General features: G+C 46.8%; 1 protein-coding gene and 1 long non-coding RNA gene across 2 annotated transcripts in view; one reads left to right on the plus strand and one right to left on the minus strand.

Moving 5' to 3' along the window:
* LOC146754516 (uncharacterized) overlaps positions 1–16284 on the plus strand; it is a 375770-nt gene that overhangs the window by 227289 nt on the left and 132197 nt on the right. The gene's annotated exons all lie outside the window — the stretch shown is intronic.
* LOC146754520 (uncharacterized) lies at positions 4991–6571 on the minus strand. The gene has a single exon (XM_085527871.1). It carries the CDS (start codon positions 6558–6560, stop codon positions 5382–5384), a length of 1179 nt encoding a protein of 392 aa, XP_085383997.1. The 5' UTR covers positions 6561–6571; the 3' UTR covers positions 4991–5381.

Below are 16284 nucleotides of genomic sequence, written 5' to 3' on the forward strand. Positions count from 1 at the left end.
TGGGCATCTACCTGGCTTCCCTCCTGGGCAACGGCCTCATCAACACAGCTGTAGCCTGTGACCGCCGCTTGCACACCCCCATGTACTTCTTCCTCCTCAACATGGCCCTCCTTGACCTGGGCAGCATCTCCACCACTCTCCCCAAAGCCATGGCCAACATCCTCTGGGAAACCAGGGCCATCTCCTACGCAGGATGTGCTGCACAGCTTTTTTTTCTATCTCTTCTTCATGTCAGCAGAGTATTCCTTTCTCACCATCATGTCCTATGACCGCTACGTTGCCATCTGCAAGCCCCTGAAGTACGGGACCTTGATGGACAGCAGAGCTTGTGCCACCATGGCAGCAGCTGCCTGGGGCACTGGGGTTCTCAATTCCCTGCTGCACACTCTCAGTACATTTTCACTGCCTCTCTGCCAAGGCAGTGTAGTGAACCAGTTTTTCTGTGAAATCCCCCAGATCCTCAAGCTCTCCTGCTCAGCCACCTAACTCAGGGAAGTTGTGTTTATCTTTTTCAGTGCCAGTTTAGTATTTGGCTGCTTTGTTTTCATAGTGGTGTCCTATGTGCAGATCTTCATGGCTGTGCTGAGGATTCCCTCTGAGCAGGGATGGCACAAAGCCTTCTCCACGTGCCTCCCTCACCTGGCCGTGGTCTCCATGTTTCTCAGCACTGGCTTTTTTGCCTACCTGAAGCCCCCCTCCATTTCCTCCCCACTCCTGGATCTGACAGTGGCACTTCTGTACGCAGTGGTTCCTCCAAAACTGAACCCTATTATTTACAGCTTGAGGAACAGGGAGATCAAGCACGCTCTCAGGAAGGTGTTGCAATAAGCACTATTCAAGCTTCCATAAAATGCACAACTTTCTCACACGATTCCCAGTGATGGTTCTTTATGTTTTATGCATCTTTGATTGTTTGTTTGTGTGTGATATAGCAACCTGCAAAAAAAAAAAAGAAAATAATATTGAACTCATAAATAAAAATTTATTTCATTTCTTTCCTACCTAATTTCCATTTTCTCACTCCAAGAGCTCTTGTTAACATAGAACCAGATTCTCTGAATAGATTAAAATATTCCTTAAAATGTTTCAAAATAGACCTTTACTTAGCTTTTCTTTCTTCCTACTTTGTCTGGATTTGGGGAGGTGCAGCTGCAGACAGCAGCTCAACATGCATTTTTCTTTTCTGATCTCTTTACACCACCACAGTGCCCTCAATTCCTCTCATTTGTGCAGGCCTGAAGGTCTTCTGTGTCTCACAACAGTCCTGTTGCCTCTACAGCAGCACTCTGGGACAGCAGTCAGTAGCCAGCAATACGAACGACTGTGTCAGGGCTAGTCTCCTTGCTGTCACATGCCCTTTAGAGCATGACCAGAGAACTGGAGGCGTCTTCCAAATCTGGTGTAAGGAATATACCTCAGGAGCTGCTCCCTGAGAAGACCTTGAAATCTTCTGGTGCATTTCACTGACTGGCAGGGATAGTTTCAGAAGTCCCAAGGAGATCTGTAAGGGACTCAAGGCTGTGCTGAGGTTTAGAATCTGTGGTTTAAGGTCAAGATAAAAAGAAAACGATTATAAGTATGATAAATGCATATATACATATCTTATATATATAGTATATTTTCACATGTATACAATATAGGCAGTTGCTAACACATATGCATATACTAATACATATACATATCATACATAGATTATAATAGTTTCTATGCATATCTGTTTGCAAGTCCAGGACCTGTTGCAGGGGTTTTAACAGCCTCAAGGTTCACTGTAGAAATTGGAGAGGCTGTTTTCCTATTGCAGGAGTTGGAGCAACTGCAGAGCTCATTGCCAGAGCTGGAATCACCACAGGACCTGTGATTGAATTTGGAGCAGCCACTGGACTCATTGGAGGGATTGGAGTGACCACAGGACTGTACTTCCTGGCACAGTGCACCTCTCTTTGGAGGAATTTGTTTCATTTTCTTATAACAATACATGGAACAGCTACAGGACCTGTAGCAGGAGTGACTGCAGAGCTCATTATGAGGGGTGGACTGACAGCAGGTTCTTTCCAGAGCATGGAGCAAATGGAGGACATGTGGCAAAATCTTAGAACTGCTGCAGGGTCTGTGCCAGGAGTTGCAGAGGCTGCAGCAGTCAGCATTTTCAGCTCTCTGGATCTAGCACACTGCAGTCATGTGTGTTTCTTGTGGGTTACCAGAGCCACAGCAGACCTGCCCCAATATTCTACCAGTTTCTCAGGATCCTGCAGTTGCTCGGAGATGAAATTCCAAAGCCCTGGGTGTGCCCACCACTCCAGGCAGCTTCCCAGACCGTCCCACACCCCCTGCCATGCAGAGCCTTCTCACCTTGGTGCTGATTTCTCACTGATATTCCTGAATAATGTTTAACCTCATTCATAGAATCATAGAATTACCAAGGTTGGAAAAGGCCTATAAGATCATCTAGTCCAACCATTCACCTCTTACCAATAGCTCCCACTTAACCATGTCCCTCAACACAATATCCAGTCATTCCTTGAATACCCCTGGGCTCCCAGAGAAGAAAATGTAAAATGTGTAATTCCTAATCATACCAACAATATTACTTCCAAAACACAACGATGACCACAGAGCTGAATGTGCACAAAAATTCACTTTGTCAGCTGCCAATTTTATCATGGTACAAAACAAGGTCAAGCAGCATAGCAAAATAAATACCCTGATCCAGCATCCCGAGTTGACAAATAATGCAGCAGGGAAAACAAGCAGCAAGCAAGGAGCTGTGCAATGCAGCTTGATGAGAAGACTCAGCAAGCTCCACACAAAGGAAAACAATCAGCATCATGGCCTGCAATTCTCCAGCTCCCACAAAACCCTGTGTTAACTGGCTCTGGACAGATGTGCTGTTATCTCAACCCTTGGAGACTCAAATCAGGCACCAAAATGATGGTGGTTGTTGAACCCATCATATGGCTCAGCAGCACACAGTGCTTTGTGTGCTGCCCCATTCCCAGTGGGATGGAGAAGAGAACTGGGAAAAAAAGTACAACTTGTGGGTTGTAACAAAGCAATTTACTAAGAGAGATAAAAGGAGAGGAGTAATAGTTATCACTATATATCTGTTGATATGGAATTGTATGTAACAACTGATGCACAAGCACTTGCTCAGCACCACCAGACTGATGCCCAGCTTGGCTCTGGGCAGTGAAGAGAGTGAGATGAACTCCCACCCCTTTCAGTACAATTTCTGCTTGCTGTCAGGTGATAGAGAATGTCCCTTTGGCCACTATCAGTCAGCTGTTCTCACTCTGTTCCCTCCCAGCTCCATGTGCCCTCCACTGACCATGGCCTTGGCTCTGTACAACACTGCTTAGCAGCAGCTGAAAACATCAGAGTGTTATCAATGGTTTTCTCCTAGAGCCAAAACAGTGCAGACAGTCTGAAGAAAACAATTCCATCTGAGGTGTAACTCAGATTCCTGCCTGTCCCCCTCCTCTAGTTCTTCCTTATCAGGAAACAAGGAACAGAATCTGCCACTCTTCACTTTGAAACCTTTTCCATCAGTTCTCAGCTGGCTCCTCTGCCATCCCCAGGCAGAGCTCAGTGCACTCTCACAGAGGGCAGCAGCCTTTCCTCATTATCCTTGCCCATCCGTCATAAAGAGTCTGTACCCCATTTGCTACAGTCCAGAGGTGGGAACCATCCCACCATGTCTCTGAGACAAGCAAGACCGTAGGCCTGCAAATGCACAATGATTTATAGCTCACTGAGTGAATGTTTGTGGTCCTCTCATTAGTGTAAAGAGTCTTCAGATAGCATCCCTTTCCAGAAGCATGATTAGATTTAGCCTGGCTTGGCCTCGCATCTACACCAAGGTGCCACACAAAAACGAGACCCATTGTGGGGCTCAGAGTTGTCCAGTAAGCACTGGCAGTACCAGGACATGGCTTTCCTGAAGGTCTTTGGCTGCATATTCCAGCTGGCTGGGGCTGTGCTGGAGACCCAAGAGTTCTGTTGTAATACAAGAAGAATTTTACAGAGCAGCAGCCATGGATCAAGATAAGGATTTCACAGAGCAGCAGCTGCGGAGCAGGATAAACAGCATGAGAACCAAGGACACCTCTAGGAAAAGAATGAATGGCTCGCGGATTTGAAGGTGGGTGTTAGGGTTGTTATTGCAGATGCTTTCCTCCTATTAGTGTGTGTGATTTCTGAACGCCCTTGTCTGTGTGCTATAACAGTACAGCACTTTGGGCAATAGATGGACGCAGCTATATTTCACCGTATTGGTGTGTGGCATTTTGTCCTAGAACGCTGACCTTTTGCCTTCAGGTTCACAAACAAGTGGGGGCCCGCAATGTCATGGGATTCCACTCTTGAACACCTGCGGGATCCCGAGAAACTAAGCCAGTATTTGAGTCAGGGATGGTGCAGCAGGTCTAAGGGGGTACTACTTATTTGGGGCTTGGCTTGTGCTTACAATGCTCTATAATAACACTATTCTGGAAAGAGAGAGTTTCCCAGCTGAGGTTCAAGCCAAAAAAGGGAAATCCCCAAGTCAATTCTGATCAGTCATGGGAGGCACCAGTAACAATATCAGTTGCCCCTATGGAAGGCAAGAAATGGAAATGGATGTCCTCACATCTAGAACGGAAAAAAGAAGCAGACGAGGAGGCAGAAGAAGATCCAGGTGACGGGTCTGGATCAGCACCAAGAAAGGCAAAAGGAAAAGTTAAGGGGCATGAAGAAGAGAGTGATGAGGAGGAAATCTCTATTACTGTTTGTTGACCCCTGAAGATGACTGAAATCCAAGGCACAAGAAAGAGTTTACATGGCACCAGAACGAATCTCTTGTTACCTGGTTGCTTCACTGTTGGGACAGCTGGACTGGTAGCTTGTTTCTAGATGGTAACAAATCTCATCAACTAGGAGGCATTTCTGTTACCTTTATCTTGTCAGTGTTCTCTGGAAGTTTGCAGCTTGACCAATTACTGAGATGACACCAATATGATGAGCAGTAAAATGGCGATTTATTCAAGCTAACACACATATATATACCCTATGCCCTTCGTGTACGCCCACTGGAAACGTATACATCATATATCTTGATGGCATGGGGATGGACCTATCTTGTCACAGCCCGAAAAGCGCACACTCGCCTAATACAACATTTCCCCCTCCCCATGCCAAGAAAGCCTTACCCCGTTACAATGCGAACGCTAGTCCTAATCTGAATTATATAAAGGTGTTAGTCCTTATCTAAACAAGTAATTTATAAAGGGAGATATGCAGATTGCAAAGCATGCAGAGATAAGCGATGCTATATCTAACAATATTAGTAGTTTCTAATTAATACGTTCAAGGCACCTTTGGTTATATTATAACATTCATCCTTCTGCTCAGAGTTTCGCATATAACCGCTGGAGCTCCATTTTCTCATTGAACACTCCTTCTATCATACCTTGTAAACAACCTTGTAGACATCTAAATATACATGGCACACATATAATTAATGCAAGAAATATAAGAAGCCCTATCACTAATGCCTTAAGTAGCTGTTTGAGCCATGTCTCAATACCTCCAAACAGACTTCCCAGCCAATCTCCAAAAGGATCATCCTGGATGCCAACCTTCTTGGTGTGTTCTTGTAACCACCCCAACTTCTTGTGCAACAACTCACTATGATCACTCAAGTTAAAACAACACATCCCTTCAAAGTCCTTACACCCATGACCTTGTGCCAGAAGTAAGAAATCAATTGCCGCTCTGTTTTGGAGCACAGCGTGTCTAATGCTCTCTACATCTATAAGCAAATCTGAGAGTAGCCGAGAGGTAACATTAGCCTGTTTAACAGTCCAACAGGCCAGTCTCTCGATTTCTTTTAAAGCGTGTGCAGCAGCCACCCCGGGAGCAGAGAAAGAAGCAAAGACTCTAGCAGTGGGTCCCCATAACCTTACGTCGTCCCCGCAGTCAGGCTCCAGAGCATGCATATCCCTTTTGGCTCGCGAATGATTAAATGCCTTATAGATCTCAAAGATACTTGGGGATAAGATGGTCAATTTCCCCAGATAGCAAGGACCTCCTACTGGGTTCTTAGGAATCCCTTGCCAAGCACGATCCCCACAAATAAGAAATATTCCTGGTGGTAAGGCTTTTGCAGTATCATTGTTCCAAAGTTCTCCCATGAACGAAAATGATCCTTTGGGGATAGGGAAAACACAACAACCTGTGTTGAATGCCATATCTTCACAGTCGACCTTTCGGACAGACCCATCCGTCCTGCTAATATTAACAATCTCACCTATTGAGACGTTTATAGGACAATCTCCAGAACGATAAGGCACCGATCCGTTAGGGTAAAACCCACAATATCCTCCATCAATATCAAAGGTCTCATCATCACGGGGATACACAAGGGTATACGGGACAGTTTGATTAGTTTTCGGGTCCCAGTAGGGGTCCTCTGGACCAAGAAGTTGCTGCCTAGTCAGAGACAACCTTTTCATTGAGCCAAAGATCATGCACCCAGGGGACAACCATTGTGAGCTATTCTTGTCCCAAGTATCATTTTGTACCATTTGCGAGCCAAGTAAATCCAGCTGCTGGGGCTCCTTGGGAAGAGTGAAGTTTAACCTACAAATAGTACAAGCCATTTTCCTTCCGAGATAGTATACGGAATCATTTCCCAGCCACCTCCAAGTTCTTTCTAGTCCATTGCAGTACCGCAAACAGCCACTCTTTTTCCCAAGGTAACCCTTAAACGCAGAGTCATCCCATTCTGGGACCCCTATAAGGCATGTTTGAAAGGGTGACGTAGCTGACTGTAATGCAAGACAAAAGTCTGTTCTTCCTGTCTGATTAGCCCATGTAACCCATAAGTTCCCCGGTTGTTGAATCAAATGAATGCCCCCCAACGGTGACCAACACAGACACAAAAGGCACAACAGCATTAGCATGGTAGTTCTCGTTGGCAGAAAGGGTTGTTTCTCCGAGTTCTCAGGTTTCTTTTTCTTCGGTATCCACGAGAAAGTCCTTCTGAGCTCCTTTGGTTTGGGATTCATTGGGCGTCCGATCAGCAGGTCCTATAAGAGGATACTCAGCTCTTATTAACTCCCTGATGATTTCTTTTTTGCCACCAATCTCTGGCTTAATTTTTCTTGATGGCACCCAACGTATAACTCCCGTATCCTTGCGTTTTATTGCTGCGTATCCCCTTCCCCAGACCAATATGGACCATCCCGACTCCCAGGACCCATTGTCCAACTTAACCTTTACTGGTGGGCCTTCCTCGATAATTTTCAGCTGCCAATGTCTCTGTATGGGGGTCCTTGAATTTTCCCCTCGCTCAAAATGATTTAATGCATATAGCGCACGGGCCAAAATTTCACCTTGCTGTGATACCGGGATTTTTCCTGAATACCCTTCCCCCTCCCCAAGCACACGAATCTTTTCCTTGAGGAGACGATTGGCCCTTTCTACGATGGCCTGAACATGTGAGTTTCCCGGAATTCCCGTAGTATGTGTGATGTTCCATCGGGCTAGCCACTCTTTGGACGAGCGTGAAACGAAACAAGGACCATTGTCTGTCTTTATGTGGCGCGGCATTCCCAAAACTGCTATGGCCGTGGCCCAGTGGTGTTGCGCTGCTGTAGAATTGGTACGGCCATGTTGGGTAGCCACAATGACAGTAGAAGATGTGTCAATCGTTACAGCGAGCCACTGCCTTGGGGCCATTCGCGGTTCCATTGTGAAGTCTGTCTTCCAGACATCCAATGGGGCAAGACCACGAGGATTAACCCCTGCCCCCAATGCTGGCGCTGAATTACAGTGCAGACAGGTTTGAACGACCTCCCTCGCAACAGTAACTGGAATGGAGCAGGCCCGAGCCAACGCCTTAGCCCCTATGTGCAATGCAGAATGAAGGTCACGAGCCTCCTGCAGGGTATATATCTGACCCCCGGCTATTCGATCTGCGACATCATTTCCGGCTGTAAAAAATCCTGGGACATCAGAATGGCTACGGACATGGAGGACAGCCACTGGTGCAGTCCTGGCTACTAGAGCGTCCTCTAGCAGGGCTGCAGCCATTGTGTTCGGCTGCCCTTCTTTTCCCATCCGCAAGAGCATCCTAGCTACGAACACAGAATCAGTAACAATGTTGCAGGGAGTCTGGGGCCAGAGGCATAGTGCCACTGCCACTGCCCTGGCTTCAAGCATTTGGACGCTTGCCATACTATCGGATATCAACTTTGATTCCCATTCACCAGCAGGACCCCGCCAAACAGCCACCCCCTGGCCTGTCGCAGACGAGGCATCAGTGAAAATCGTGGGACCATCCACGGGGATGTCCAATACCCTAATTCGCAATGATATTTGGAGAGGTCTTGCCAGATCGAAAATTGGCAGCGAGTCTGAATAGCTAAACTTGCCACTGAAGTCATACACAGCCAACGAGACCTCATCTGGCAGAGGCTGAACATTCCGAAAGGTCCCTGGCAAGTATATGACGTCCAGGTCCTTCCTGAAGGCTCTCACCGCTGTGAGGCGAGCCTTTCGGAGCAAAGATGATAACTGCTCCAACCACGGAGTGAACGCTCTTACCGGCTGGGCGGAAAACAACCAGCATAACGGACGAGGGTGAGAGCTAAGGGTATGCCCTACCACCGCAGCTGATCCCTGCTGTGTCATGGTTTTGTAATTTTGTAATTTTGCTATCAGTATTCCACATCATAACATCATGTCAAGTATGGATACTTCTGTTGAATGTGCAGTCCACAGAAGAAGACTACATATCCCAGAGAACAACAGGAGTAACAATAAGTCACGGGACCAGGACTCTATATAATCTCGTTCCCAGGCTGGAGTGCCCTCCTTCTTCTCTCGAACTTCTCGGAGAGTGGGAAGCGTTCCAGCCGTGTCGCCTAGAGTTCACAGTAGGCCTCTCGGTTTTCGGAGACTCTCTCTCTCTGTTTCGTTCGATTTTGTTAGCCTTAATTATATTATATTGTGTTATCTTGTATTTCGATATCATATTTAGTAAAATAAGTTTTTCCTCCTTAGATTGTTGCTGTTTTATCCCACTCCCCTTTTCCCCCTCCTTTCCGGGCCCCGGGGGGGGGGGCGCGGGGTGGCTTCCCCTGTCACGGGCATAGGTAAATCTAAGTAACCCGTGACAGATTATTTGGTGGAGGATGCGGGCATAGAGCTTTTTAGCTTTTAGAACAACTCTCTCTTTGCTCTTAAAGAGCTTCGTTACGGGAGTGTTGGGAGTGTTATCTTTCCGTAGCTGCTCACGGAGAACGTGACCTTGAAATACCAGACAAATTGTCAACATTAAGGGCTGCTGCACATTCTCAGCACTGCTATCTGACTTTTGTGTAGAAAACAAAGGGATTTCTTTCTCCCTTAGAGCAAAGCTAGCTAGCTCTGACTTTTACAGAGCCTGCCAGCTATGAATCCACTCTCCATCCCAGTTGCTCTGTTTAAGGGATTGAAAGCAATTATGATCTTCTTAAAGTATTGGTCAACTATTAACACCATAATTTGGTGTTGTGGAATTGTGCAGATATATAGCCTAATAAGGTGGATACTGATGGAGACACCTGCCTGGTACTTTTATGAGATGTGGTATGATCAGAATTTTGGCATCTATACCCCAGATGGAATTGTGAATCTTACAAACACTTGCATCCCAGATGGAACAGGCAATTTTACAAATACTTGCATCCCAGATGGAACAGGCAATTTTACAAACACCACCATGTTTAATTCATTGTACAGGCTAAAAAAACCCTTTTTATTTAGGTTGTACTCTCAGATTTCCACACGCTTTTCAATAACTGAGATAGGGTTCATACTTGCATTCATGTTATCACTATCAATGCATGCATATATGTTCCTATGCATTCGTTCTATGCGGAAGTCTCCTCCAGAACCAGAGAATGATGACTGGCAGGGAATATGGAAAGGTTTAGGAAAAGTCTTAGAAGCATGGGGACCCGCAGTGTCATGGGATTTCACTCTTGAACACCTAAGGGACCCTAAGAAATTAAGTGAGTATTTGGGTCAGAGATCTAAGGAGGTAAACCTTATGTGGGGTTTGGCTTATGCATACCGTGCTTTGTATCATACTATTCTGGAGAGAGAGAGTTTCCGATCTGAGATTCAAGCCCAAGTTAATTCTGATCAGTCACAGGAGGCATCAGTAGCAATATCAGTTGCCCCTGTGGAAGGCAAGAAATGGAAACGGGTGTCCATGCGTCTAGAACGAAAAGAAGGAGAAGCACAGGGGGGGGCAGCAGAAGACCCAGGTGCCGGGCATGGAGCAGTACCGAAAAAAGCAAAGGCAAAAACCAAGAGGCATGAAGAAGAGACTGATGATGAGGAGGAAATCACCTATTGTCGACCTCTGAAGCTGACTGAAATCCAAGGCTCAAGAAAGGAGTTCACACGGCGTCAAGATGAAGGTATCCTTGCTTGGTTGCTTCGCTGCTGGGACAACGGGGCCAACAGCTTGTCTCTAGATGGTAATGAAGCTCGCCAACTAGGAAGCATTGCCCAAGATGCAGGTATCGACAGAGGGATTAGCAGATGTTCGGATGGAGCTGCCACTCTCTGGTTGCGGCTGTTAGAAGCCGTGAGAGAAAGGTACCCCTATAAGGATGCTTTGAAGCCTAAATTTGATAGTTGGAATACCGTCCAAAAAGGTATTCAGCGCCTGAGGGAATTGGCCATGGCGAAAATGTTGTACAGCCCTGATCCAAGCGAACTTGACCCTGAGAGAGTGAGGGCCGATCCTGACATGTGGCAGAAAATCACAAGTACAGCACCAGAGAGAATTGCACAGTCGTTGGTATCAGGATCTAAAGGATTCGTGGACAGATGGCCCCGAGTTGTTGAGCTGATTATAATGCTTCAAACCACCGATCAGCAGCTCCCCCAACTGCATGCCGCAGTTTCTGCCATCTCACGGCTAGAAAACCGAGTAGATGAAATGTGCAAGAAATTGTTTCCATCAACTAATTGTAATGATCCCGTAATAGTATCAGAAACAACTGATGAAGGTCAATCCTCGTACGGGCCACCAGGTCTAATGAAGGATCTGATCAAACTAGTCCAGTCCTACTCCCCACCTGCATCATCAAAAGTCTCAGCTGTTAAACGCACACGCTTCCCAGCTCGAGCAAAGAACAACAGTACGATTGCACCGCGTGTTTCCATGTGGCGCTACCTACGTGACCGTGGAGAAGACATGAGGAAGTGGCATGATCAGCCCACGTCTGCACTACGAGCACGGGTGAAAGAACTACTAGACATACCAACCACCAGTGGAGTTGCTCCAGTCATCACAGGTAACCAATAGAGGGGCCCTGCCCTCAGTCAGGGGAGGGCAAGGGATAATAGAGTTTATTGGACTGTGTGGATTCGATGGCCTGGCACATCAGAACCACAGGAATATAAGGCGCTGGTGGATACCGGTGCACAGTGCACCCTAATGCCCTCCAGTCATGAAGGGACAGAATCAATCCATATTTCTGGAGTGACTGGGGGCTCTCAAGAATTGACTGTGCTGGAGGCTGAAATAAGCCTCACTGGCAAAGACTGGCAAAAACATCCTATTGTGACTGGCCCAGGGGCTCCATGTATACTGGGTATTGATTACCTCAGAAGGGGGCATTTCAAGGATCCTAAGGGGTATCGATGGGCCTTTGGGATAGCTGCTGTAGACATGGACAACATTAAGCAGCTGTCTGTTTTTCCTGGCCTGTCAGAGGACCCGTCTGTTGTGGGGCTGCTACGAGTAAAAGAGCAGCAGGTACCGATTGCTACAAAGACAGTGCACAGACGGCAGTATCGCACCAACAGGGATTCCTTGCTCCCCATTCATGATTTGATTCGCCAGTTGGAGAATCAGGGAGTGATCAGTAAAACTCACTCACCTTTTAACAGTCCCATATGGCCAGTGCGTAAAGCCAGTGGAGAATGGAGGCTGACAGTAGACTACCGTGGCCTGAATGAGGTCACACCCCCATTGAGCGCTGCTGTGCCGGATATGTTGGAACTCCAGTACGAGCTGGAGTCAAAAGCAGCCAAATGGTATGCCACCATTGACATTGCCAATGCCTTCTTTTCTATTCCTTTGGCCGCAGAATGCAAGCCACAGTTTGCCTTCACCTGGAGGGGCATTCAGTATACTTGGAACCATTTGCCCCAGGGGTGGAAACACAGCCCAACCATTTGCCATGGGTTGGTCCAAACTGTACTGGAACAGGGTGGTGCTCCTGAACACCTGCAGTACATTGATGACATTGTTGTGTGGGGCGATACAGCAGAAGAAGTTTTCACAAAAGGAGAGCAGATAATCCGGATTCTTCTACAAGCTGGCTTTGCTATTAAGCGAAGCAAAGTAAAAGGACCTGCCCAGGAAATTCAGTTCTTAGGTATAAAGTGGCAGGATGGACGTCGTCACATCCCAGCAGATATGATCGACAAAATCACTGCCATGTCTCCACCAACTAGCAAGAAAGAGACACAATCTTTCCTGGGTGCAGTGGGCTTTTGGAGGATGCACATTCCAAACTACAGCGTCATTGTAAGCCCCCTTTATCAGGTAACGCGGAAGAAGAATGATTTTGCATGGGGCCCTGAGCAGCAGCAGGCTTTTGAACAGATTAAACAAGAGATAGCCCGTGCTGTAGCCCTGGGGCCAGTACGGACTGGACAGGATGTAAAGAACATCCTCTATACTGCTGCTGGAGAGAAAGGCCCCACTTGGAGTTTGTGGCAAAGAGCCTCAGGAGAGACCCGAGGCCGACCCCTGGGATTCTGGAGTCGATCATATAAGGGGTCTGAAGAGTGCTACACTCGAACTGAGAAGGAGATCTTAGCCGCGTATGAGGGGGTTCGGGCTGCTTCCGAAGTAGTCGGGACTGAAACACAGCTCCTTTTGGCACCTCGACTGCCAGTGCTGAACTGGATGTTCAAAGGACAGGTTCCCTCCACCCATCATGCTACCGATGTCACCTGGAGCAAGTGGATTACGCTGATTACACAGCGAGCGCGAATGGGAAACCTGAATCGTCCAGGAATCCTAGAGGTAATCATGGACTGGCCTGAAGATAAAAAGTTTGGAACATCACCAGCAGAAGAGGTATCACGTGCTAAAGAGGCCCCACCATACAACGAATTACCAGAAAATGAAAAGAAATATGCCCTATTCACTGACGGATCATGTCGCATTGTAGGGAAGCATCGCAAATGGAAAGCTGCTGTGTGGAGCCCCACACGACAGGTTGCAGAGGCCACTGAAGGTAAGGGAGAATCAAGTCAGTTTGCAGAGGTAAAAGCTGTCCAGCTGGCCTTAGATGTTGCTGAACGGGAGAGGTGGCCAATGCTGTATCTTTATACTGACTCATGGATGGTGGCAAATGCCTTATGGGGGTGGTTACAGCGGTGGGAACAAAATAACTGGCAACGGAGGGGAAAATCTGTTTGGGCCGCTGAACTATGGAAGGACATTGCTGCCCGAACAAAGAATATGGTTGTAAAGGTGCGTCATGTGGATGCACATGTGCCCAAAAGTCGGGCTACTGAAGAACAACAAAACAACCATCAGGTAGATAAAGCTGCTAGAATTGAGGTGGCTCAAATCGACTCGGATTGGCAGAATAAGGGCGAATTATTTCTAGCTCGATGGGCTCATGAGACCTCAGGCCATCAAGGAAGAGACGCACCATATAAGTGGGCCAGAGACCGAGGGGTGGACTTAACCATGGACGCTATTGCACAGATTATTCATGATTGTGAAACATGTGCCATAATTAAACAAGCCAGAAGGATGAAACCTCTCTGGGAGGAAGGGCGATGGCAAAAGTATAAATATGGGGAGGCGTGGCAGGTTGATTATATCACCTTGCCACGATCTCGCAGTGGTAAGTGTTATGTACTCACTATGGTAGAGGCAACCACTGGGTGTCTTGAAACATACGCAGTACCCCATGCAACTGCTCGAAACACCATATTAGGTCTTGAGAAACAAGTCCTGTGGCGACATGGCACCCCAGAAAGAATTGAATCTGATAATGGGACACATTTCAAAAATTCTCTTATAAATACTTGGGCCAAAGATCATGGCATTGAGTGGATTTATCATATTCCCTACCATGCACCAGCTTCTGGTAAAATTGAACGATATAATGGGTTGTTGAAAACTATGTTGAAAGCAATGGGTGGTGGAACATTTAAGCACTGGGAGAAGAATCTGGCAGAAGCCACTTGGTTGGTCAATACTAGAGGATCTGTCAATCGTGATGGTCCTAGTCAATCTAGCCCCCTACACACTGTAGAAGGAGATAAGGTCCCTGTTGTACATGTAAAGAACATGTTGGGAAAAGCTGTTTGGGTCCTTCCAGCTTCTGGAAAGGGCAAACCTATCCGTGGAACTGTCTTTGCCCAGGGACCTGGGTGCACTTGGTGGGTAATGCAGAAGGATGGGGATGTTCAGTGTGTGCCACAAGGGAATTTGATGCTGGGGGAGTGCAGTCAATAATTTTTTGTATCTATATATATATATATGTTTGCATGTGTAGTGTATTTTAGTTATTATAGTTGTACATTTAGTTATGTTACATACAATTCTGCTATTTAGCTATCACAATTTTACATACGTGTATATATATGTATATATATGTATATATTAACCATGATGTAATAATGTAGAATAAGGGGTGGAATGTCATGGTTTTGTAATTTTGTAATTTTGCTATCAGTATTCCACATCATAACATCATGTAAAGTATGGATACTTCTGTTGAATGTGCAGTCCACAGAAGAAGACTACATATCCCAGAGAACAACAGGAGTAACAATAAGTCACGGGACCAGGACTCTATATAATCTCGTTCCCAGGCTGGAGTGCCCTCCTTCTTCTCTCGAACTTCTCGGAGAGTGGGAAGCGTTCCAGCCGTGTCGCCTAGAGTTCACAGTAGGCCTCTCGGTTTTCGGAGACTCTCTCTCTCTGTTTCGTTCGATTTTGTTAGCCTTAATTATATTATATTGTGTTATCTTGTATTTCGATATCATATTTAGTAAAATAAGTTTTTCCTCCTTAGATTGTCGCTGTTTTATCCCACTCCCCTTTTCCCCCTCCTTTCCGGGCCCCGGGGGGGGGCGCGGGGTGGCTTCCCCTGTCACGGGCATAGGTAAATCTAAGTAACCCGTGACAGTGCTGGCATCTTGTTACTGCACCCTCAAGTGGCCGCTCTGAATCCCACCTCGCAAGCGCATTGGTGGAGCATGCAGATAGTATCTCACGCCAGGCTAACTCCATCTCTGGAGTCCACTGCCTCTCCTCTTGTGGGTTCGACCCCTTCAACTGGTCATAAAAAGGTTTCATAAGACGTGGAGGGATACCGACAGAATTTCTCACCCATTGCATCGCCCCCACTAGTTTTTGCACGTCCCACAAGGTTGTAATGTGAGGCTTTACTTCCAACCCCTCCGGGATCACCGTTGCAGACCCAAACTTATAACCCAGAAACTCAATTCCCGGTTCTCTCTAGATTTTTTCTTGGGAGATAACAAACCCGACAGTTGTAAGCGCGCAGACCACTTGATCCTCCAGAGTCTGCAACCGAGAGTCACATGGTGCAGCAAGCAGCAAATCATCCATATAGTGGGCAATTTGGCAGTCCGGCAATGATCGTCTCACCGGCTCTACAATTTTTCCCACTACAATCTGACAAATCGTAGGTGAACAGACCATACCCTGAGGGAGAATTTTCCACTGGTATCTCTGGGCGGGCCCCTTATTATTCACAACTGGGACCGTAAACGCGAAAGCTTCCCTATCATGTTCAGCCAACGGGATGGAAAAGAAGCAGTCTTTGAGGTCAATGACCATCAAATGCCACCCCTCTGGAATAGCTGATAGTAAAGGTCCCCCCTGCTGGACAGGACCAAAGGGAACAAGTTGTACATTGACTGCTCGGAGATCATGTAGTAACCGAAATGACCCCTAGGACTTTCTGATCACAAAAACAGGTGTATTCCAATTACTGAGAGATGGTTCTACATGGCCTGCCTTAAGTTCTCGTGAGACAATCTGTATAAGCGCTGTTAATTTATCAGCAGGAAGGGGCCACTGATCCACCCAAACGGGAGAAGCATCCCGTTTCCAACGTAGCGGAATCGCATGTTGCAGCGCTAAATGGTGGACAGTGGCCCTTTCTATAAATTTGTCAACTGCACCCCCAACTGAAGGAGAACATCTCTACCCAGAATGGAACCACTAATTGGGGCTAT

The sequence above is a fragment of the Coturnix japonica genome, chromosome W (assembly GCF_054131305.1).
Source record: "Coturnix japonica strain WE chromosome W, WE-NBRP24, whole genome shotgun sequence".
NCBI lineage: Eukaryota > Metazoa > Chordata > Aves > Galliformes > Phasianidae > Coturnix > Coturnix japonica.

Bases quoted from the DNA above. Each gene is read 5' to 3' on its own strand.
- LOC146754520 (XM_085527871.1), bottom strand. From the start codon at position 6,560: ATGGTACAAAATGATACTTGGGACAAGAATAGCTCACAATGGTTGTCC.